Source organism: Cinclus cinclus, chromosome 5, assembly GCF_963662255.1.
Source record: "Cinclus cinclus chromosome 5, bCinCin1.1, whole genome shotgun sequence".
In the NCBI taxonomy this organism is placed as follows: Eukaryota; Metazoa; Chordata; class Aves; order Passeriformes; family Cinclidae; genus Cinclus; species Cinclus cinclus.
This window is the reverse complement of record NC_085050.1, coordinates 16,667,141-16,691,664: the sequence shown is the minus strand read 5'-3', so window position 1 is coordinate 16,691,664 and position 24,524 is coordinate 16,667,141. Positions and strand designations below refer to the sequence as shown.

The window sequence follows — 24,524 nt, the reverse complement described above, 5'->3', positions numbered from 1 at the left end:
TCTGGAAAGGATGTTGATTAAGTAGTAAGGAAGAATCACCAACTGCAGGGTTTTTTTAAGAATACTGAAGGAGAGATGTCTTAGAGAGTATGAGGCTTGTGAATAATTTACAGGGTTTGGAGTGGTTCATAAGACCATGCGCTGGAGGTGTAATTTCCCAGCAGCAAAATTGCAAGCAAGAGAGATCATCAAAAGACAGAATCATATTTGTTATTCTCTCTTTTTCAGTTTATATTATTTTCTCTTTAAAAGAGAGAGAACTTGACTCAGTTCAAGTTGAACATTCCCTCCTTTTTATTCTCCAGAAGGAAAAATCTAATACATTAATTTAATTTTAAAAGATTGTTGAACAGAAAATTGCTGTAACAAAATAAATTATATTCAGATCAAGGAAAGAAAGAATATAGAAAATTGTTTAAATAAGCCTCACATTTTTCTTTAAAACTATTTAATTATTTTCCTCTTTTTTATAAGAGTTTAATGAAAGGTTAGATCAATTTTTTTTAATTATAGTTGGTACAGTGGAAGAAGTCAGCAATAGCTCGACATAAAACCTTGAGGTGTACTTAACAATTACAATATTTAATCTCTTTCCCTGAACTGCACAAATCTCCTGATAAACACAATAAAGCCAGATTTATGAGTCAAGAAAAGTACAGTCATGGAGGTAAATCATGTTGGCCACATATATTTTTAGAATGAAATTATTCAAGATCAGACGTGTTCACTGTCATGTAGTCTCAGAGGAAGATGCATGCTAAAGAAAGAAAAGTTTGAGTGGTATTTCTGGTAAATGTAATTGGCCAGCATCTCAGATTTGTAATGAATGTCCTTAAGATACCATTTCTCCAGACCTTCAAGGATGGAAAAGGTGAAGTGTTACTGGCAATGCTGTGGCAAAGAACAGAGGAAACGACAGAGGGACAACCTAGAGAAACTCAAAATGTCATTCCTGGCTCTGCTAATATATAATTCTCTGAAAGTAGGTTGCCCTTTCAAGCAGTGATTCTTTCAAACAGTTTGGTGAAACCAGTGTTTATTGACAGAAGAAAAAAGGAGTGCTTTTAAAGGAGGTATGTAGGTCATATATTTCTCCAGCTTATTTTGAACAAACAAATAAGAAATAGTATAGATTTTTGTAGAGTGTCCTTAATTCTCCTCTAACATCACAACATTTCAATGCAGTCAGGAAATGGGACTCTCGGAGTGAGAACTGACAGAGTTGGAAGCATTTTCTGTAAAAAAGGGGAGAGCATTCTTTGCAAAATGAGTATAGTTTGAAAGTCTTTGTCAGCCAAGGGAAAGGGAAAAAATTGTTTTACATGCTAATAAGCCATATCATGAACTTAAATGTGCATTTTGTCATTCATTATTTAATAAAATTCTTGGTTTTCTCTTTAATTCCTTCAAAATATTCTAACTCTTTTTATTTTTCTTGCCTGAAAAATAATTACCTGCAGAACAGAAAGAAGCCACTGCTTTTTAAAATAAATTTCAAAATGCTGCATTGTTTTTTCACACTCACACTCATCTTAGGGTAAAGGCTGTTTGTTCTTCCTCCAGTAGGTCTGGGAATGACATAGATCATATACTGTTATATGCTTGGAAGAGGAGGTAGTAAAATACTTTTGTTACATTTTCTACATTGAATAACTATAATATTATTTCAATGAGTATCTGAAGGATTCACTGATGTTTTATTTTGCTTTGAATCCAGGTAAAAATACTGCTCTTTTGCATGCTCTTACACAACTCCAGAAGGCATCCCAAAGACAAGCAGTATAGTAGAATCATAACATCATAGAATCATCGAGGCTGAAAAAGATGTCTGAGGTCATCAAGTCCACCATTAACCCAGCACTGCCAAATCCACAGCTAAACCGTGTCCCCAAGTATCATATCTACACACTTTTAAATATCTTCAGGGATGGTGACTCAACCACTTCCCCATGCAACCTGTTCCAATGCTTGATAACCCTTTCAGTGAAGAAATTTTCCCTAATATCCAATCTGAAGCTCCCCTGGGACAACCTGAGGCCATTTCCTCTTGTCCTATTGCTTGTTACTTGTAAACCTGCTAGAAACCATAGAGACAGTGGCCTCTGTGACTACAGTCTTTCTGGAAAGCTGGTAAGAGAGAGAGATATTTTAGAATGCCTTCATACCCAAAGACATGACAGACAGGGAGATGCCTCCTCAATTATGGATTGCTAGTTACCAAATGAGGGGGAGAAGTTCATTTCACTGTTCCTCCCATTCCCAAAGGCTTTGGTTCCAAAGGCAGTGTGGCCCAGCAGTCAGTATTTATTTTATCTTACAGAGACCTGAGCTCTAACTCTGCCTGCATCAGTGACAGCCTCTGTATCAAAGGAAAAATAATTTTGTATGTGTATCTCTGACACAGCTGTTTGTTTCTGTTTTTTGATCAAACACAATTCTTTCTTACTATATGTTTGCATATGCGTAGTTATGATGAAAAGCTGATTTAGCTAAGGATAAGTGATGTAAAATTTTGATAATCCTAAAGCCTAAAGATCTGGCATGCATTTTTCAGATGGTGCATTTGTCTCTCAGTTAGAGATGATGCTATTTGTTTCTTAACAGAAGGTGCCAGAACTATGACTATCTCAGTGGTCCTTATTTGATATAATTGGAATACTATTTGTTGTCACAGGAAAAGTTGTCATTACGCTGATAAAAGATGTTACACTACTCTTGATCTCCATTTCAAGCTATTAAGTTTCCTGAGTTTAGGACTAGGAGCAAATATGTTTGAGTCTTCAGTCCATCAGCATGATAATAGTCAAAAATAAATGTATGAACCTTAAAACTTAATTTGAATTGTCTTTTTTTTTCCTTTGTTTCTAAAAGTCCTTTTCTTTAAAAAAGCATACCTGGCTTTTTATTCCTCTTTTGTGTTAAAGAAGGAATTAAGGCAAAAAAGGAATGAAGTACTTTGCTCAGTCTTCTGCTCAGTCTGGCAAAATCAGGACTAGAAATCAGCTCTCTGGTCTTGGATATTTATGCTTGACTTAGTAAACAATTACAGTATTCCTTCTGCTTCTCCTACCTCTTTGCAATAGTCATTTTCGTAAAGTCATTGTTTTAACCAGCTTTATTCTTCTCCTTCACTTCCTTTCATTTTCTTTATCATCACTCTTTTCAGAAGCTTCTTACTTATTCTGTGTTATATATTTCAGTTTATGAAAAAGATGTAAAAGGATCTGTAAGGTTTGAATAAGATCTTCAGTGGCAGGGTCTTTTGAATTCATTGAATAGAACTCTTCCAGTAGAATGGGACTGCATGTTCTATTAGTAATACCTAAGTGTTTACATTCCTGCTTGATTTCCATACCATGCAGATGCTGATTGCAGCTGAGAGAGCGACCACTCAGAGCCCACAGGAGACACAGCAGCTCCACTCACTGTGGCACAGTGGTTGCTGCTCACGTGTGTCACTCAGGTCTCAAATGAAGCTGAGATCCATGGCATGAAAGGAATTTTTTTTTTTCTCATGGGAATTCTTTAGGAAGACACTTCAGTGTGATAATGTGCATTATTATTTGGTTGAAAGTGCAAAGTCACACATTTTAAACTGTCAGTGACACACGTGTTATGGACTGTCTCATGAACATCTGAGCTGAGTGGACCAGATTGGATGGTATTCATTTCTTTTCATTTACTTTTTTCCAGGAATGCCCCAGTGGTGTTGTCAATGAAGAAACCTTCAAAGAGATTTACTCTCAGTTCTTTCCACAGGGAGGTAAGTATTTAGCAGACATAATTAGTGCTGCAGTATGTCTGTTCCTAAGTCTGACAAAAGAGCCTCTTGTTCAGATTAACAAGATTGTTGCCTCAAACTCTGTCTGAACTCACAGGTACTTCCTTGATAGTTGGGCACATCTTTAAGTCAGTATTTCTGAATGAAATGCAATGATACCTACATAAAGTCAGTCTTCTGTCATGAAGTTATTACTTGTGCTTGGGTACCATCAAGTTTCTCTGAGTTGGTTATTTTACTTTAGGCTTTATACAAATTCTTGCCCATTCTCTTTTATCCAAAAAAACCCTTTCACAGTACGAGGAAGTGTAGGAGGCAGTGCAGATACCCTCTCATATCAATAATAGAACCCCCCTTTAATTCTATAGGGTTTCTCATATTAAATTAATTGATTTCTAGGAGTTTTGTTATTTTTTTATTTACATTATCTTTTAGTGCAAGGAAGGTAACACAAAAATGTGTAACAGTTTTTTCTCCTTGAACCTCAGATTTCTTTCCATTCGATTTTTTCCTCTCTTTTCTTCCTCTTGCATTTGCTGTTCATTTACCTCTCTTCATAGTCTCCTACAACCCTTCAATCCCACCTCTTCAGCTTCTCATAGACCTCTTGAGATATGTGTATTTCTCTGGGACTGTTCAGAACTCCTTCTTTTCATTTTTAATTTAAAAACTCATATTAATTGATAGGAACAAAATATCTCCCCATTACTTTTATTTTTAATAAAGACTTAGAAATTAAGGAGCAGCATTCAGAGCAGACTATAATCTCTGAAATCATTAAGTAGACACACTCAATAGAAATTAACAAAAGCCTAGAAGGGGTGACCTGCCTACTGATTGTTTCTCTTTTAGACAGAGCTAACAATTACAGTTTGAAATATTATAATTTTTAGTTACCCTTGGGTAGTGAAAATAATTCTCTCTGTGTGGTTTACTACACCTTTTCTACACTTAGCAAAAAAATCTATCATATTTCCTGTTGTTACACCCAGAATTTTTCATGGGCAAAGAGAAAGCACACCTGTTCTAAAAGTAACGTCAAAAGATATTGTAAGAGTAAATGTATTCTTAAAAGACTAATCTTTATTAGTCCAGATCTAGTTGCTACAGAAAAGAACTGTTAATTTAGTTAAAATGGATATATATGGAATGTCGAAATTCTACCCCTGTTCCTGGTGTTAATGCTGATCCTTCTGCTCCTCCTCTGGCATTTGGAGCAGTGACATCCTTTGGAGGAGGAGGAGGGAACGGCTGTGGAATGTCTAGTTAAGAAGCCATACTGAGTTCTTAAATCTTTGAATGTCATGTCAAAATAATGTGTCCAGCTGAGGCCTTAAAATTGCAGCTGTGGTTAAAGTAATGATTTTATGTATGTCCCAGTATTAAAGAGGAAAAAGAATCTTGAAAATTTTCCCTGAATTAAAACACGTAGATCTGTGCTCCAATTGTCTGTGTGGTGAAAAACCAGGTACAGCACGATGTATCATTATGGCAATTCATATCTGAACAAACAAAATTATGCCTATAAGATTTTAAGCTTCAGGGCAACTTAAGAAATTTTTCAGTGTCATCCAGCAAGTCACTTCCTCAAGCAACTTCCAAGACTGTCCAGGACAAGGTACAGGAAGATTACAAATAGGACAAGGTGCCACAAGAGTAACAAAGGAAAGGAAATGACGCTGAATTGAAGCAAAAGCAATATAAGTTAAAAGGCAAAAGTAGCTTTGTAAAAATTTTTCCATGCCAGCAAGGGCACTCTTTTTAGATTCACTACCATACAGGCGAGTGAATATACCCCCTGCATTTATGCAGTGGATTACCCAAAGTGAAAGTTGGGATTTTTCTTCAGCCAAGCAAATCATGGATAGGAATCCACACACTGAATAATTATCTCATTCCTTCATCCCTTCTGAGCTAAATAGATCATGCTTGTAGTTTGATAAGTCATACTCTCCCATATGATTACCATGTTCTGTCTCTGACATTTGAAATGCTTTGATGGTATTTTTCAAGGGAATTTTGATATAAGAGCTGTTTCTCTCTCAACCTGTTAAAACAGCAAATTAGCCTGCTAGTTATGATATCAGATCCTTGGAAAGAAATTGTATTTAATTTAAAAAGTTAAGATTTTGTCTAAAATTAATAACGTTCAAGGTTTAGGGGGGAAAGGGTGAAATCAGACTAAATAGCTCTAATTAAAGGACTAGTATGCCTCATCCTGCTGTGGTTTTGAAGGCAAAATTTCAGAGCAGAATTACTTAAGCAAACAACTCTAATAAAAAAGGCTTTTGATTTTTTTTTCAGAGGTGTTACTAGAAGAAAATATTTTTTAGATAGGGACTTTTTTTCGTATAACATCATACAAGAAAAAGTAGTATATTTTATCATGTATGGACATAAAAATTAAAATACTTTTGTGCTTTCTCTATATCTGCAGAAAATAACCAGGAATATTTCAGATGTTTTTAAGAAATGGGTGCCAAGAGCATAAGAAGATATTTAAAATTCCTTTTACATTAATTAGACTCTATAACATGTTTTTTCCCCTGAAAATTAATTGAATAGTCTATTCTGTTGCACAACAGATGTCTCAGTAGATTATAGAAAATATTACTATTAAAATGCTAAATAAAACTATAGTCAAAAAATTTACATTTTTCAGCTAGAGTGTGAATGTATCTGCCAAGCTGTGCTTAAGCAATTACAGTGGTTACTGGATACATGGAAGAATGAATGACTCTCTCAAATAGTGCTGGTGAGGATTTAATTCTCTGAAAGCATGTTAACAGATGGGTTTTAAAGATTGCAGTTTTTTTCTTGTTTTGATTCCTTCACATCCTACAAAATAAACATAGTGAAGTAGGACTAGAGAATTTTCTTATTAATATCAGGTCTGAATCTGTGAGTTTTGGTATATTCAGTTCCTCAGAGTCAAGTTGGCATTTCAGCTGAGTGTCCCAAGACTATTGCTCAATTTGATACAAAACACTATTTTGGGCTGCAAAAAATAAAGGTTTGCAGGATTGATATAAAAGGTAAAATCGTTTAGTGCCAAGAAATCAGAAAATGGCATTTCAGCATCGATCGGATTTTTCCATGAGAGGGAGGAGTTTGTTCTGCAAAAGGGACACTGATTTCATAACACTTTGCCCTTTATTAATAATTTGTGAGGTTAGTTTTAATTAGCCTAAAATTAATGTAAACATATGAAGTAGAAAGGGAAAAATGAGTATTAAAAGTAAACAAACCCTCATCCTTCATTAATTTGCATGATTTTGAGGGAGGGAATAAACGCTGAGGACAGTTGACTTCTCTTAACCGCAGCCGCTTTTACCTCACGTGCACAGGTAAGCGCTCTCCTCACAATATATTACTCCTGGAGCAGGTTGTGCTTTTCAGAAGGCATTCAGTGGGAATAGAAGGATGGATCTTTACCAAAGTTACAGTCTTGACAGATTTATATTCATGCCGTCTTGTGTTTCTGAAACGAGTCAATATGCACTGGGGAGGAGGTTTGGATATTATGCAAATAGTGAAGGGATAATTTGTTTAAGGTCATCTTTCAGAGCCTTACTGACCACTTAGTGAGTCACAGCCAGTTCTTCCCAGCCCTAATGCCACAATCATGGGAATTCAGCAGCAAGCTTTAAGAATCTGCTCCTCAGGAGAGGATTTCCTCTCCCCTGTGTGTGAGCATGGACCTGATAGCAGCAGCAGCAGCTTTCTGAACAAGATCAGCTTCAACCAGGGAAGCAGGTCTGTGTCCAGAGCAAAACCAGAACACACAATGTACTGAGGGCAGTGTCTGCTTCCCTCATGTAACAGGAACAAATGAACACATTCTTCACTGTAAGCACCTGAGAGAGATCTCTGTCACTGGCAGTGTTCCTGTTAAAACTGATTGGTTCAGGGTACAATAATATGTCACCTTTGCTATTTGCTCAGGTATCAGTGATTAGCAAACACAAGAATAAAAATGAATAGAGGTATTCTAGAACAGAATTTTTCATTTTTGGTTTCTAGCAGTGTTCTAGCTACGTACATACTGGATATGTTAGGTATATACTAGATAGTATTCTAGTTATCCACATACCTGCACTTATAACTTATCTTTCCTCTCCTGCCAAAAAGGAAGTTTAAATTTCATTGAAAATATAGTCCTGCTATGAAATTTTGGTATCAAAATATATCTCGGTATCAAGTAGATTTAATAGAATTGAATTAAATTTTATTAAATAAGATGTGCTTAGTGTGATTTTTTTTCTGCTTTAAATTTTAGATTCCACAACATATGCACATTTTCTGTTTAATGCATTTGACACTGATCACAATGGATCTGTGAGTTTTGAGGTAAGTGATGCCATTGCCATGCCTTGTAATGAAGTCCACTTTGGTGGGTGGCTCACATTAGGGAAAATTTAGTTTATGTGACTCACGTTTCAGGTTTTTCCAATGTAATAACAAAAGGCATTACTTTACAATTGTATATTCCATGTTGGTAACACAGACTGTGCTACTACATATTTTTTAAAATCGGTCCATTTAAAAGGTAACCCAGTTTATGCACAAATTACCTCAAATAGTTCTTCCTCTCTGCCTTTGCAAGATGAGGTCTCTGAACTGCAACTAATGATATGTGGATGACTCTGTCAAATCAGATTTTTCATACTTAGTTTCCAGAAAGCTCTAGAAAAAGGCTTTAAAGCAAATGTTTTTAAAAGCACAAGAATTGGAAATCCATTCTTCCTCTGTTTAGCTGCCCAATCTTTTCTTCCTTTCCTTGGTAAGCCTGGTGTCATCCACACAATATAATATGGAAAAAAGGGACCTTACTGCAGTACTGTAGATGAGAACACGATGTATAAAATACTGCAGTGGAGATAATATTTTAAGTTATAGGTTTTTTTTAAAAGGTAGTTCATTTGCAAAAGGATATGTTTGTTTTGTCGTTTTTTTCTTTGGTTTTGATTCTAATGAACTAATTATTTCCTTACAAATTTTGATTGGATTGTGATAAATGCAGTCACTTTAAATTTATTGAAATGTCCTGTACATGTTTTATGATTTATTTTAGTGAATAATGTTGTGAGGTCATACTGGGTTTTTTTCATAAAAATAATTAATTGATGGAATGAGAAGAGGACTTGCCAGTCAGGTCCACTGTGATCAGAAACATATACCCTAAACTAAGGCTATAATCAGATTTTTTTTTATAATTATTTTCATTTCTTTAAAAAAACCCGTGAACCCTATCTACCTTTTTCCAGGCAGATGAACTCAGTGGAATCTGTGTGAAACTAGGAGCAGCAATGGAGGATTAATTGATGTCTTCTGTATATAGGCTAAATATACAAGGATTCTTCTGGTCAAATCACAAAATCATGGAATGGTTTGGATTGGAAAGGATCTTAAAGATCACCCAGTTCCAAAGCCCTTGCTATGGACAGGGACACCTCCCAGTAGACCAAGATGCTTCATCCCATCTGACTTTGGGCACTTCCAGGGATGGGGCATCCACAATTTCTCTGGGCAACCTGTGCCAGTGCCTCACCACCTTCCCAGTAAATAATTTCTTTTGTATATCAAACCTAAACTTCCCCTCTTTCAGTTACAGCAACAGCAGGCATATTGAGAAAAGTTCTTTTTAGGATGAGTAGTTGAAAAGTATTTCTGCAGTTTTCATTAAAAAGAATGGGAATGAAAAAAGCTCCTGTAACTTTTCTAGTCAATTTGTTGACATTTGTATTTCAGACAGAAAGTCTTAAGAAAGACACTAGATTTGGAGTGCTTTGATTATCTCAGAGAGCAGGTTTGTGCACAAAAAAAAAGGGCTTTGGAATAAAATAAACCAGGAAAAGAAAAGCAGAGGTGCTGAACTTTTGTTCAATATCAAGGCAGACATGGGTGCTCCAGACTCCTATTATTTGCACTAATTTTGAATCCAGTGTAACTCCAGTGCTGTCAAAAGACTCTTAGTTCTGTATCCTTGTAGCAACATTATACTTACAAACTGTATTATAGCCATTCCTAAAGTATGCTTCTGAAGTTAAAAAATGTATGAGGTTTTTTCCTAATCACATGAAAATAGCTGCAAAATGTGAAAGAAGATATTGTGGTGAAATGTGCAAAATACAATAATCTCATTTTTGTCCTGCTCCTTTTAATCCTAAGCACAGCTGTGCCATTTTCTTTCTATTCCAATCTTTATTCTAGTTTTCTAAACAGCTCAAAAAGTAGAGAGGGAGTGATTTAAAAGTTTGGAGGAAAAAAAGTATCATTCTCTCCAAAGTGCATTCTATATCAAAGTCTAGGAGTCGTATATATAATTTAATATAATTACCTAAGATGAAAACACTCTGGCTATCTTCTGTGTAAAAAAAAAAAAATATCAAAGTCTGAAATGGTAGCAGAATTCTTTTGTTGATAAGAATTACTTTTTTGTGTGTGTGTTGCACTCTTAATTTCCCATGAAGCAGTGGTAGCCAGAGTTGCATTTAAAAAGAGAATTTGCTTTAGCTTTTTGCTCTCTTTCCTGAAAATTTCAACCATCAACAATGAAATGTTGTATCTGAGCACAGCTTTAATGCACACCTCAATTGACATTTCTTGTGAGATTACTTGGTGAGATTGCTGTGTCCTTAGAGTTTTGTCATCCCTAAATCTGTACACTCTTTGGTACAAGCCAGGATCTCCAAGTGAAGGATTTAGGTAGCATAAAAACCAAACTTATAAAATTAGGTGCTTGAACTTATCTCTCCTTATACCATGACTGCATTAATTTTGAAACTAGTCTATTTCATTAGTTTTTTGAGCTAGTTTTGCTTTAGTATGACAGTTTCTGAAGACCCAGTGACCCAACTATTTGGAGGGCTTTTTGGGCATGTAAGTGAAGTTCTTTTTTCTATTAGACAGAGACAGATATAAAAGCAAGGTTTTAATTTGCTGCATGTATATTGTCACTGAGCCAAAATGAAGGTCTGGCCTCAAAGCTATTTACACAGTCAGAAAAATGGAGTCTAATTAACTTCAGATATATTGTCAGAGGTAAAGTTCATTTCACACACATGCAAATATCCAGATCAGTATCCTTCATTTGTTGTAGATGCAGATTAAGGCTATTCTAAATGTGACTTTGCTGCAAGTCATTCAATAATCCCACAAATTCTCAGTGCCTTAAAGCACAACGTGCCCACACACAATAGAGATGTTTAAAGTTTTTTGTCAAATTTAATCAAAACTAAACTTATATTGGTTAATAAATTAGCAAGCATGCTAACTCACTTCTGTAGAGGAGTACAGTTCTTAAGATCAAGCACTACTTCATATTTCACTAATATAAGTAGTGCCCAAGGCAGTATTGCAAAGTCAGTAGTTAAATGAGTAATAGAATCATAGAATGCCTTGGATTGGAAGGGACCTTGAAGATCATCTCATTCCAAACCCCTGCCATGGGCAGGGACACCTCCCACTAGACCAGGTTGCTCAAAACCCCATCCTTAAACACTTAAGCACTTCCAGGAATAGGGGATTCACAGCTTCTCTGGGCAACCTGTTCCAGTGCCTTACCATCCTCACAGTGAAGAATTTCTTCCTAATAGCTGATTTAAACCTACTCTCTGTCAGTTCAAAGCCATTCCCCCTTGTCCTGTCCCTACGTGTCCTTGTGCAGAGTCCCTCCCCAGCTCTCTTGTAGACCCTCTTTAGGTAATGGGAGGTGCTCTAAGGTGTCCTGGAGTCTTCTCCAGGCTGAACAAGCCCAACTCTCTCAGCCTGTCTTCATAGAGAGGTTCTCCAGTCCTCTGGACTTGTTCCAGCAGGTCCGTGTCCTTTGGCCCCCTGAGCTGGATGCAGTATTGCAGCTGGGGTCTCATGAGAGCAGAGAAGAGGGGCAGCATCACCTTCCCTGACCTGCTGGTCACATTGCTTTTGGTGCAGCCCAGGTCATGGTTGGTTTTCTGGGCTGTGAGCACACATTGCTCGTTCGTGTTGAGTTTGTCATCAACCAATATCCCCAGGTTCTTTTCCTCAGGGCTGCTCTAAATCCATTCTCTGCCCAGCCTGTGTTTTGGCTTGCCCTGATCCACGTGCAGAACTTTGAACTTGGCCTCATTGAATTTCATGAGGTTCACAAGCACGAGTATGTGGGTTCAACACAAAAAGGTTTGTCCATGTCATGTAGGAAATGAGCTCATTTTTCTTAGAACAGTGGTGATCTCATAAGCATTTTAACACCATCTGATTTAAAGTAGCTACAAGTAAATGCATTTCCTTTTAGAAGCAGTTCCTCCTCTGTGACCTTTGTTTTACATACACCAGGGCTCCACCACTTCTGTGACATCACTTGATTCCTTTTCAAAATCCTAAAATCTAAACTGAACAATGGATTACGGTTCCTGACTATCTATGTCTGGCCTTGAAAAAATAAATAAAGGAACACATGACCAGGTGGACTAATTTTAAGCTGTCCTATAGATTTTAGACAGCACACTAATAAGCTTGTTAATTAAATTATTAATGAACTAATTATCCCTGAAGATTTACTGAGAGATAAAGCAATCAGAAAGCCATCAACAACCTTGCTAGGAGATAATTAATCGCTGCTGAAAAAAAACCCCACAAATGCAAGTTCATCCCAGATCACATCTAGACATTTTCTACAGCTGTAGTGCAGAACAGAAATGGTCAGCAGGCTCTGAGTACACAGATGGTGCAGGTGCAGTGATGCTGCATTTTGCAATCAATCCTTCAGTGAGATATCCCCCTTTCTTGAAGAATCAAAATTAGGCACAGAAGGAGGTCTTAACAGGTATTGGCATGCTCTGCAGGAAACTGGCAAGTTACAAACAGGAAGCTGTGGAAGGGAGTAAGGACAAGTGCCAAGGCAGAGACACTTGTGTTTCTAACTTCACTGAAGAAAGACCCAACCTAGAGTTGTGTCTCAGCCCAGACTTCCTGTTTTAGGCTCCTTTGTCACCCTAGATCAGATGGTCCTCTCCCCCTTAGGTGCCCAGCTGAGCAGCACCATCCCTCTCAGTGGGCAGTGACAGCATCCTCAGAGGATGTATGTGTCTGAGTATGGTGACATTTTCTTAACAAATAAACAGGGTCTAAAAGTAGAATTCCTTTCTCCCTAGAAATTAGATATCTAAACCAGAATGGAAAACAACATCTGGGTGCTCTAATACTGGTAATGGGGACTTGTATTCATTTAGCTCTTTGCTAAATGGTGTGCCTGATCCATGCATCACTGAGTGGTTGGTTACATGCATAAAGATGGGCAGCTGCTCCCTGAGATTAGCTGCTTCCCTCTGCACTGCTCTTTTACTGTGGCTTTCTGCACTAGATGATTTACTTAACAGGTGGGATGGCTACACTGCTCCTGACCCACACATTGCTTCCACCATGATGAGCATTTTTCTGTTCAAGGCTCTAGCCCAAAATACCCTGTGGATTTGGCCTATATTCACTGAATCAGATATTCTATTTCTATATGATTCTATTACTGTGTTCTTCAGTTGCTTGAAAGTAAGTATGAAGAAAAGACATCCCATCCTAGCTGGTCCTTATCTAGCTCATCACCACTTCTTATTATGCTAAATCTTTTCTATTGTTCCTGAGATGACTCCTGCACAACACTCAGACTAAGGCAATGCACCTGAACTATGTGTGATCCCAAAACATGTTGATGCATTATGGAAGATTACTCACTGCTGCAACATTTAGAGCACATACCCAGAAGGTTTTTGAGTTGTCTCTGCTTTTTAAGAGCACCCAATCCCATGAAAAACAACCAAAAAAAGTAAAGGGTTTTATTTTTAAAACCGATGCTAGAAGGGTAGCCTTGGAAATGGGGGTAGAAATGATTCCAGGAAGCCAGCTAGCACAGGAAGGAACAAAGAGAATTGAACAAGAAAAGAAAAATGGATGTATTTTAAATAAAATAAATTTTTAAAATATTGCTGTGCCAAAATAAAAAATGAATTCACAATTTTTACATATAAACTAAGAAAATAATGCAACTGGGGACCTTCACAAAGGACTTAAGGTGAAGCTACATCAAGAACGTAAAACCTTGCAAAAAAGATTTGAAGACATGGTATGAAATTAAAAAGGTTAATTGCTTATGCTGTAATGTGGTCAAATCTGTTCTGGATTTCTTGAACATTTTAATGTTTAATAGAACACTGTTAAAGAACTGTTTGGAGATTTAACCCTGTGACCCTCAATTAGTCATTGAGATGTAAGACAAGATGAGCAATATTATTTCAAGATTCATGTATCCATTTACCCCAAAGGGCACTTATACCAATAAGACAGAAATTTGTGACAGACTAAGAAAACACAGAGCATATCAATTGAATTGTTGAAAAGACTGAAGCTGTCAGAAGAGCTGTCTGTGCCTACTAGACCATCTGAGTCCATAGTTTCTGTGTATACTTCAGTGTATCAGGTATATGTATTTGACTTTGTGGTACACCAGACCTTTTAAATTAATGACTAACCTCAGTGTAGTCTTTTCCATTGTTCCTGCATTAGAGAAAATGCAAAACTTTCCTGGTGCACATAAGAACTATTTCAGCTTTTATTGTCTCTACTTTAATGTTGCTGTGAGGCTTTCTCTTTGTCATTGCCACCAGTGTAGAAAGGCACATTTAAATATACACACTTGCCATATTCTTCACAACCTATTATGAAGGCAATTTCACATATTTATGGGCTCATATGCTTATGAAATGAAAAGAGGTGGAGGAGATGGTTAGGGAAAAAGAAAAGCTATTGTTTACAAAATATTAGCATGCCAAGAAATACAGAAGAGAGGTGATGGGAGTTGATATTTTCTCCAGTCTGGAAGATATTCACTAAATGTAAATGAGGTTTGTGCTGTCAAAAAGAGTAATTATTATGAAACAAAAATCTATAGCGAAATACAACATATGAATAATCTCAAAAGCCTTCTGGTTCATTTCTGTGGAATAGCTCTGTAGCAATAGAGCATTGCTTGGTCACAAAAACATTAAGATGGTACATGGACATATATTATATTTATTATTCCCTATCATAGTTCCAATAAAAGTGGTAAGAATTGAGGTGTGCAGTATCATACATGAATTGAAGTATTGACTGCAGCAGATTGATCTAAGAGATGTGGGAACCACATATTCCACTTTAACAAGGTACAGATTTAACAAGAATTTAATGTTCCTTAGTACATAGTTCTCCCCAAATTGGTCTCCTATGCTTAGATTAATCTAACTATCACTTAAGCTTTTCTTGGACCATTAAACCATGGGGATGGCTTTTTCCTGGTATTCACTTCAATGGGAACTGCTTATGTGAGCCATTAGGCTTTTCAGAGGATACAACCACTAACAGAAAATTATGGTTTACTTTATAGAAAATTACTCAATTTACTTATTAATTATGAGTGTAGCAAATAGTGTCTAGATTGTTAATCCAGCAATCATTAGCACTCAAGGAAGAAAAAAAAAATTAAACAACACATCTTTTCATACTTCTGGCAAATGTATTATTCTGGATTTCTCAGTGTTTGAGAAAAACTGCTCATTTCCAAACTGACCAAGACCTTTTGTCTATTTAGGATTTTGTTATGGGTCTCTCAATTTTACTCCGAGGGACAGTACAGGAGAAACTGAACTGGGCTTTCAATTTGTATGATATAAATAAGGATGGATACATAACTAAAGAGGTAAGGTCTGCTTCTTACTGCAGTCACTGAAAGTAAAGTTCGTTAGCCAAGTCCTGCCTTCAAAGAAGAATGGTTTCATTGTCAAATGGAAACATGCCAACAAGTTATCAGATATTATGAAGTTAGACACGCTAAAAATTAAAGTAATTGTCTCATTTTAAAGGCATATATGAACATTTAAAAGGAAAAATCTTTCCAGAAATTGTAAAAATTCAGAATTCTTTAGAAATTATGTTTCTGAACATACTAGGTACAGAAATAGTTGGCTTCAACTTATGCCAATGTATTTGCCCATATTATGCCACCATTCTAGTCCCTAGGCTATTTGGACAAAAAATGAATTAAGTATGTGGACAATAATTCTTATTTTATGAATCTACTTCTAATAATTTTTGTTTAAAACAGAATTTATAAAGATTCCTACATCTTTTATTGTGCAAGGATTCAAACACATACTTAAAATAAGTGGGACTAAATGAGCACTTTCATAAAAATATATGGAGGGGTTTTTTTTAAGTGGGGTTTATGCAAATACATAAATTACACTTCTAATGTTACACTTTTAGAAAACACTTCAGGATCATTATAAAAGAGTAATCTATAGAATAATTTTTTAGCATACTACAGATGACTTAGTTTTGTAATTATTGAAATTTTCACAAGCCACTCAATAAAATTCAAATTTTTTTATATAAAAGGAGGACTCTTTCTTATCTGTGTAAGTGCAGATAAGTGCAGGTGTGTGCATCAATGTTTTTATTTTCATTAGGGAAAATGAATTGTAAGAAGGTGATGTGCTTTGGCCATTCACTTGCTGTTACAGAACTTCTTTTCTTTTTTATTTTTATTCATAAGACATTGGGAGATTCTTCCCACAATCCATGAACTTGCACATATTGTAAATCGTTTCAAATTTAAATCATATATCTATGAAAGCTGAAATCTGATGCTAGAATTTCTAAGAATTAAGTAGTTCCTTCTTGAAACTGTTCAGTCAAAAAAAATAAAAAGGTGAATTCCAAAATTTTATTCTAAAATGCAAATCCTAAAATATATTTATGTTCTGAGTTAATGCAGTGTCTACAATTACATTGCAGAAACATAATATTTTTCCTCTTCAGGAAATGCTTGATATCATGAAAGCAATATATGATATGATGGGAAAATGCACCTATCCTGTTCTCAAAGAAGATGCACCTAGACAACATGTGGAAACATTTTTCCAGGTGGGTCGGGTAACTTAGAAGCCAAAAAGACAGCTCTGTGAGCAGGTAGAGAGATTTATTGTCATAACATATCTTTCCAGTGCTATAATCCTTCCCATTCTCTGTGGTTCTGTCCCACGTTTCCCAGATCTACTTGTTACCCCTGTTTTTTTCAACAACAAGCTCCTTGAGCATAGTCCACTCGCTATGACTTTTGGACTGGTTGTTCCTAGGCTGACATAAAACTGAGATGAATAATGAAAAGGACTAGTTTCACACAGGAATTCAGGAGGAGAGATATACTGTAGTGGGTTGATCCTGTCTGGATGCCAGGCAACCACTAAAGCCTCTCTCTCACTATCCCTCTCAACTGAACAGGGGAGAGAAAATCTAACAAAGGGTTCAAGAGGGTATCATTCCTGATGGGCTCAGCCTTGGCCAGCAGCAGGTCCTGGAGCTGGCTGGCACTGGCTCTGCTCCTCATGGGGAAAGCTTCTGGCAGCTTCTCACGGAAGCCAGCCCTGTAGACCTCCTGCTAACGAAGCTTGAACACACAAACCCAATTCACATACCTTTTTTTTTAATATAGAAAATGGACAAGAACAAAGATGGAGTAGTTACCATAGACGAATTCATTGAGAGCTGCCAGAAAGTAAGTATTCAGTGTTAAGTACTGAATATGTATCTGTTGGCTATTTCTATCATAACTCTTTACAGATTTCTGGAGTGTCAATGAGGGTGATCTTATGTACCAGAGACATTTTCCCAAGGTAGAGTATCTATGTACACCATTACACAGAAACATAAAATAGTATAAATAAATCCGTGGCCTGAATCTGCAGAAGAGCTGTTATATACAAGCTGTCATTGCCTATTAGACAACTGTGCCAATATCCTTTCTCTCTGTATTGTTTGCACTTGATAGTGAAATCAGCTAAATATTTATTTCTATCTTCTGCCCATGCTGGGGCACACAATTCTGTCACAACTGACAGACAGTTATGGCAAGAATAATATTGCCTGAAAATTTATTATCCATGGGTGAGTTTCTCAGTGAGTTGTGATGTGCTTACAAGCAGTGAAGCCTTGTAAAAAGAGAGCGCAATGGGTTTGCAAAGTGTTGAATAGCAAGAGTTAACACCAGACAGGTTTTCTCAAGGCAAAGGTGTGAACTGATTGTGATTGTCAGCCACAAGCCTTCATGCTACCCAAGTGGCTGTCAGTTTCTTTCAAATGCTGGAAGCAGCTCCTGGCCTCTAGAGCTGGCATGGAGAACTTCTGAAGCAGGAGTTACAGATTGAGAACAGTCTGCTCTTCAGAAACCAGCTTATTCTCAGACCAGTAGATGATATGAGAAAAGATAAGTTACATTTCTGTACATTTAAGGAAATCCTGTTAATTTTACAGTTAAAAATTGCAAGAAAAAGAAACACAATAAAGTAAAAAATAAGAATAACTAGCCTTTGGCATGATAAGAGTTTCACAGAATCAGAGAATATGCTCAGTTTGGAGGGCACCCACCAGGATCAGAGTCCAATTCCTGGCTCTACACAGGACAACCAAGATCAAGGTTGCTGTGTATAGTAGAGCATCACATTAGACATAGCAAATATGATAGGCCTGATTATATTATGTAAAATGATGTGGCAGATAAGCCTGATACTTTTTGTTACAGTGACAAATTTAAGAAGTCGTAGTAGTGGTCTACTGATACCTTGCCCATAGAGAGATTAATACAAACCTGATAGAGATCAGCAATATAACTAACCCATGCTTATTGTTACTTATCTTCTATAGCAAGACAGAGTCATAAAGAGACAGAAGATAATAAGACTATCAAGATAAATGCATTTATTGAGTGATAGTTTTTCAACTATTTAGAATAGGGAAATCATCTAGATGCTCAAAGATGCTCTAGAAGCAGTTTATTTTTATATGCATCTGTAGCTATTTATTGGACTTGCTCTTATGAGTGCAGCTACCTAGTAAGTGATATTTAGCTTGATTTTAATCCACTGATTTTGGGGGATGAAAGACAGTCAAAGAGCTCTGCTAACTGTGGCTGTTCTGTGTATCCTTAGCAACGGGCACTGGGTAGTGTCTCTTCTGTCAGCAGCACCCTGTTGCACTGACCATGGTTCCAACTTGTCAGTCCTGTTTAATACCAATGAAAGGCATTTCCTCTGCTAACACTTCATGATCATCAGAAACAGAGATGAGATTCATCTCCCAGCTGAAGTCTCTAGCATTCCAGAAGTTAAATGACACATTAATCTGCATATGACAGCAATTACGGTGATGGGCTGAGTGATTCATTTGCAAGGAAAATTAATACCTTTAGTAAGCTATTGCCTGCTGTCCTCATCCAGTGAAATTCGGTCTCTCAAATCTGTTAGAAGATTTATTTACCTGTTCTAAGTATTCAGAATACACGTGAGAAAGATGCTCTTTAAAGTGTGACATGATGGAGACACAATGAATGCTACAGAATGCTACAATTGTCTTCATGCTACTTATCTCACCATCCCTGACTTTTAACTTCAATGGTGGCTATGGTTTTTTGATACAAAAAATGTCTTGCTGCCTAAATTTTTGTCTCTCTCTTAAGAACCTCTTTTTTTAAGACTTCTGTGCTTCAAAGTATGTAATTCATGTTTATATTGAGATTTGGTTTTAGAACTGAGGTTTGGAACTAGGATTCATAGAGTCATAGAATATACTGAGTAGGAAGAGACCCATCAGGATAAAGTCCAATTCCTGGCCTTGTGCAGGACACCCCAAGGATCACACCGTGTATCTGAGAGCATTGTCCAAACACTTCTTGAACTCTTGTCAGGCTTGGTGCTGTGATCACTGCCCTGGGGAGCCTGTTCCAGGATCCAGCCATTCTCTGGGTGAAGAATCTTTTCCTAATATCCAACTTAAAGTTCCCTAACACAACTTCAGGCCATTCCCTTGGGTCCTGTCACTGTCACCACAGAGCAGAGATCAGTGCCTGCCCCTCCTCTTCCCCTCCCAAGGAGTTGTAACAGCAATGAGGTCTCCCCTCAGTGTCCTTTGCTCCAGGCTGAACAGACCAAGTGACCTCAGCTGCTCCTCACAGAGCTTCCCCTCCAAAGCCTTCACCATCCTCATGGGCTCCTTTGGATGTTCTCTAATAGCTTTATGTCTTTCTTACATCGTGGTGTCCAAAACTGTACACAGGACTCAAGATGAGGTCACCCCAGCTCAGAGCAGAGCAGGACAATCCCTCCCTTGTCTGACTGGTGATGCTGTTCCTGATGCTCCCCAGGACACACTTTGCCCTCCTGGCTGCCAGGGCACTGCTGGCTCATGTTCAACTTTCCACTGACCAGGACACCAGGTCCCTTTCCAGAGTGCAGCTTTCCAGCCTTGTGTTTCCTGATCTACACAAACTGGATTGCTCCGTCTCAGGTGCAGAATCCAGGAGTGGCCGTTGTTAAACTTTATATGGTTGGTGATTGTGTTGCCTTTTGCTCAACCTGGAAATGAAACTCAAGGTAATTTTAGTAAGGAGGTAATGTAAAAGGGGATCTTTATCTGAAGACCTTCAGGAGCAGCTATGGAAAGATATACACAAAAGTCCACCCCCCAGAGATGAGTACATTTTATAGCTTTTAGGAAATAAGCATAATTGATAAAAGGCACCAATTAGATCAAGTGGTTATGCAATTCCACCCTCCCCAGGTCAAGCCCTTCTCTGGAGCCCCCCCCCCTTCAGCAGTAGTTGTACTTTATCCATGAAATGATCTCTACAAGAGTTGTTCTTGGCCTTAGTTCCCAGGAAGAAGCAAGACAGCACGGAGAAGCAAGAGAGCATGGGGTCTTGTACCCCTCGGGGCTTGGAGCTCTGGAATTTGATTTGTCTTTCCTGCCTAGGAAAGGCCATGGAAAAGTACTGGGAAAACTAGTCACTAATACAATAGGTGACAGAGTTACAAATATATGTGTGAAGAATACAGAGAACATATAAAAGAAAAAAAAGGCAAAACCTAAAGGTCATCACACATCTGTCTATTTTGTCCAGGTCTCTCTGCAGGGCCTCCCTGACCTTAAGTGAATTGAGAGTTCCTCCCAGTTTAGTTGTGTCCACAAATTTACTTAGTATTCCTTTGAGTCCTGCATCCAGGTCATTAATGAAGAGAATTGGTTGAGGATGAGCCTTGCAGAACCCCACTAGTGACTGGGTTTCAAAGTCCTTCAAGAATCTCAGTTCAGGAGTTAATGTGGCTTTGCTCTTTTCGGGATTACATATTTTACTAAGGAGCATGGCTGCTGCTTTTAAAACACAGCTGCAGGAAAACCTTTTCTTAACATCCTGATAGGTATGAGATCTAAAAAGGTAAGGTCTCAATCTTTAAATAGACCTTGGAGCATGTTCTGCCAGGGAAAGGATGCAGGAACCTTTTCTTCGAAGGTTATATCAGGCAAGACTTGCCAGTCTCCAGGAACTGGTATTCCTTTACATTGAATTGGAAGCCAAACAAATGAGTTGCAGAAGTACATCCCTTTTTACTCCTGTTTTGCAATAACTAAAGGAAATGTGGATTGCTTACTGTACAAGCAAAAAGGAACACAGCAAAACATCTTTGGACAGAGGTTCTACTTCAGGTTACTGGTGTATGTTCCTGAGATTTTTTTTTTTTTTTTGTAGCATTGAGAGACTCTGGTGTGTTCTTAAACACTCATTTTACATGTGTGTGCCTTTTAAAAAAAATGGCATTGTTGTGCTGAGCACTTGTTTGGCACAACTATCACTACAGCGGCACTTTACATCTTGAGGTATACAGGTGTTCAAGGCTCTTAATTCACAGTCCCATTGCAAAGAATGTCCTGTCCATTCAGAAAGTGTTGAAACAGTTACATAATGTAGGGAATTGCAAAGCACTCGGTCTTTGAGTGCTGCCTTCTCTGGACAGTGGGTAGAAGGATCTGAGTAGAATGGTGCTTTCCCTCATCCTCCCTCTATCTTAGACAGGGCATGTATATGACCTCATTTCCCTGCTCTCCTTACCCCACATGTGTTTGAATGTCAGTCTGCCATCCAGACTCCAGCAGTCTCTCAGCTCCCACAGGAGAAATGGACTATGCTGCCCTAGATACAACAGACTGAGTCCCAGAAAGTGGTAGCTGTTTGACTTCATATAAATTACCAGAGAGCAGATCTAGGTCAAAGAACAGGAATGGAGCTACCTCAAGAGCTAGGCATTTCCCAGTTCCTTAACTGCCTCCTTCCACTGATGGGTCCAGTGGAAAATGGTCTGACTTGGGCATTGCTTCGTATCTACAGCAGCACCACGAAAAACAGTCAAAGGACTAAGGCATGCACAGTGCATAGCAACTGTCAGGGGGAGTGACATAGGTCACTCTGATAATGAGAAAAAGGCTTCTGGCACAGGTGTTTTCTGCAGGAGCAACCCTTTCCATACACAATGCTGATGGTTTGGGCTATCCTGAAAACAGCAAAGAAACCATTTTCAAACCTATGAAAAACTGGCTCAAAGGTAGGTCAGATCTGCCAAAGTTCATTCATACAGGTTTGTGCTTCATATGGACCATGCTTCATATGTATAACACCTCCTTTTGTTTTGAGTTAGGAAGCATTTAACAAGTCAAATATGAAAATTTGTGTAGAAAAATGTACTGAAAAAAGAGGCAAATGAAAAAGATACACTTGCCAAATAATTCCAATGCAAGCATCTGGGGGTTTTCTGTTTTGTTTTGGTTTGGTTTTTTAAAGATGGTGAAAAAAAAGCTACTAAAACTCATCTTGTTCAAAATATTATGACAAGTCTGTATTTCCTTGTGAAGACTCTTCTCATTTGACTGACTGAGGGAGTGGCACTGGAAGTCTCCTCTAAAGAAACAGCCAACTTCAGAAGTATGGAGTTGATTTTAGAAAACTACCAGTTTAATTCATGATAATACATATATAATAAAATTGGTAGGAAGTGTAAAAATATTTGCAGATTCATATTGTCTGCTTGCACATTTACTGAGCTTAGTTGCTAATGTATATGCAAAAACATTTGTACTAACAATGTGATAAGTGACTTAAGTTAAACCAAACTGTTAACCTTACATCAGTGACATTCACTAGTTTATTGATATTTCAAAGCAATGCAGTGATGAAAAAGATCTTTTATTTTAACTTTCACTAATTTAATATAGTAGGTTTGCTATACAAAACTTTTAAGCATTAGCCTTGTGATATAGAGCATTTTTGAAATTACATATTATTGCTTCCATAAGTTATTTTATTGTACAAAATAGCACACAGATCATTCCTTACAGCAGCATCACTTCAGATGACATAAAGAATGAAAGATAAAAAACCCTACTGTGCATGTTTCGTAACATAAATTAAGCTAATTACTCAGACTTCTCATCTTCTACAAAGCAAATCACCCACTAGACTGAACAGTGACTAATTTAACTGGAAATTGATACTGAACACATGTCACTCACTGGAAGATTAATGGATAGAAATCTCACTGATGAGTAGTGGAGAATAATATTGAGATAATGTTTCTAAGAAGTGAGTTTTTGATGCACCATGAAACATTCAAAAATAATCTATAATTCAGTCTTTTTATTAATTGGAATTAAAGATGGCTATAGAATCTCTGAAGTACTAAAGGGAGGGATCCTTACAGTGGAGACCAGCAAATGCTAAATGTGCATATAATAAATTCTTGTATTGTGTATAAATATTGATTTGAGCTAGCAACTGTTAATCCAGAAATGCCAACAAATATGGGCTCCTGCAAGTAACTCTTTCTTCTGTCTACTGAAAGGTAAAGCTTATTTTGCTGACTGCTGTGCTGAGTTACCTACTGAGAAAATCTGCAGCACAGAGTGATGCATCAGTATAATACAGAACTCCAAAGATGAATATTTTATTTAAAAAATTACCTAATGCAAAGCAATCAGAAAGTAGAAGTAGCATTTAGAAGCAGTCATCATCTTTCAGTGTGAATACAGAGAAAATGTGAATTGAGGAGCTGAAGAGTGTTGTGGTGATACTTGTCAAACTGACTGATCCTGGCTCATGCAGTGGCACACACTTCAGTCTACTTTTCTACTTTTCAGTCTAGTTTTCATAGTCATCCCTAACTACGCAGCAGAAGCCCTAGGATTGCAAGAAAGGATCCTGTGTACTGTGCACAGGACTAGCAATTACGTGTAGACTCACACCTGATGCAACTGTTCCACGAGTATTTATTGTCTAGGTGAATTCTTTTATCCTGAATTATAACTTATAAGCTCAGAAATGCTACACATCTGATTTTCTTAATATGCTACTGTATTCTTGACAGAGTAGTTTTGGTTTCATTAATATACAGAAAAACTTATTTAAGCATGGATCCATTTTTCTACTAATCATTTCTCCAAATAGGCTGAAAAAAATGTTGCAATTAACTAAAACATTCTACCACATTTCAGTATAGATATCCACCAACTACATTTGTAAAGGTGTGTGACTTTTGGTTTTGTGTTATCTCTTTTTTACAGGATGAGAATATAATGCGATCCATGCAGCTCTTTGAAAATGTGATTTAATGAAGACATTAGGTCTACAAGTAATGGACAAATATGACTTATTCTGCTACATTATCTAAAAAATGGATTTCCCACTTAATCATAAATAAAGTTACTCAGCTTTACACTGAGATATGTATTAAGCAAGCAAATTTTTTATTCTAAGCTTCCCAACAAAACCCTTTCTAAATTATACAATCTAGCACTTCCACAGTGGCTACTTACTTAATAGGACTGTATTGAAAAAACATTCTTACTACAAACTCAA

General features: G+C 37.2%; 1 protein-coding gene across 4 annotated transcripts in view; it reads left to right on the top strand.

Moving 5' to 3' along the window:
• Nucleotides 1-24,277, top strand: part of KCNIP4 (potassium voltage-gated channel interacting protein 4) — a 284,179-nt gene extending 259,902 nt beyond the window's left edge. For all 4 annotated transcript variants that reach the window (XM_062493421.1, XM_062493420.1, XM_062493419.1 and 1 more), the window contains exons 3-8: nt 3,694-3,763; nt 8,061-8,131; nt 15,381-15,488; nt 16,610-16,714; nt 17,283-17,345; nt 24,230-24,277. In XM_062493421.1, the coding sequence (XP_062349405.1) occupies nt 3,694-3,763; nt 8,061-8,131; nt 15,381-15,488; nt 16,610-16,714; nt 17,283-17,345; nt 24,230-24,277 (465 nt within the window). The remainder of the gene's footprint in view (nt 1-3,693; nt 3,764-8,060; nt 8,132-15,380; nt 15,489-16,609; nt 16,715-17,282; nt 17,346-24,229) is intronic.
• Nucleotides 24,278-24,524: the final 247 nt, after the last annotated feature.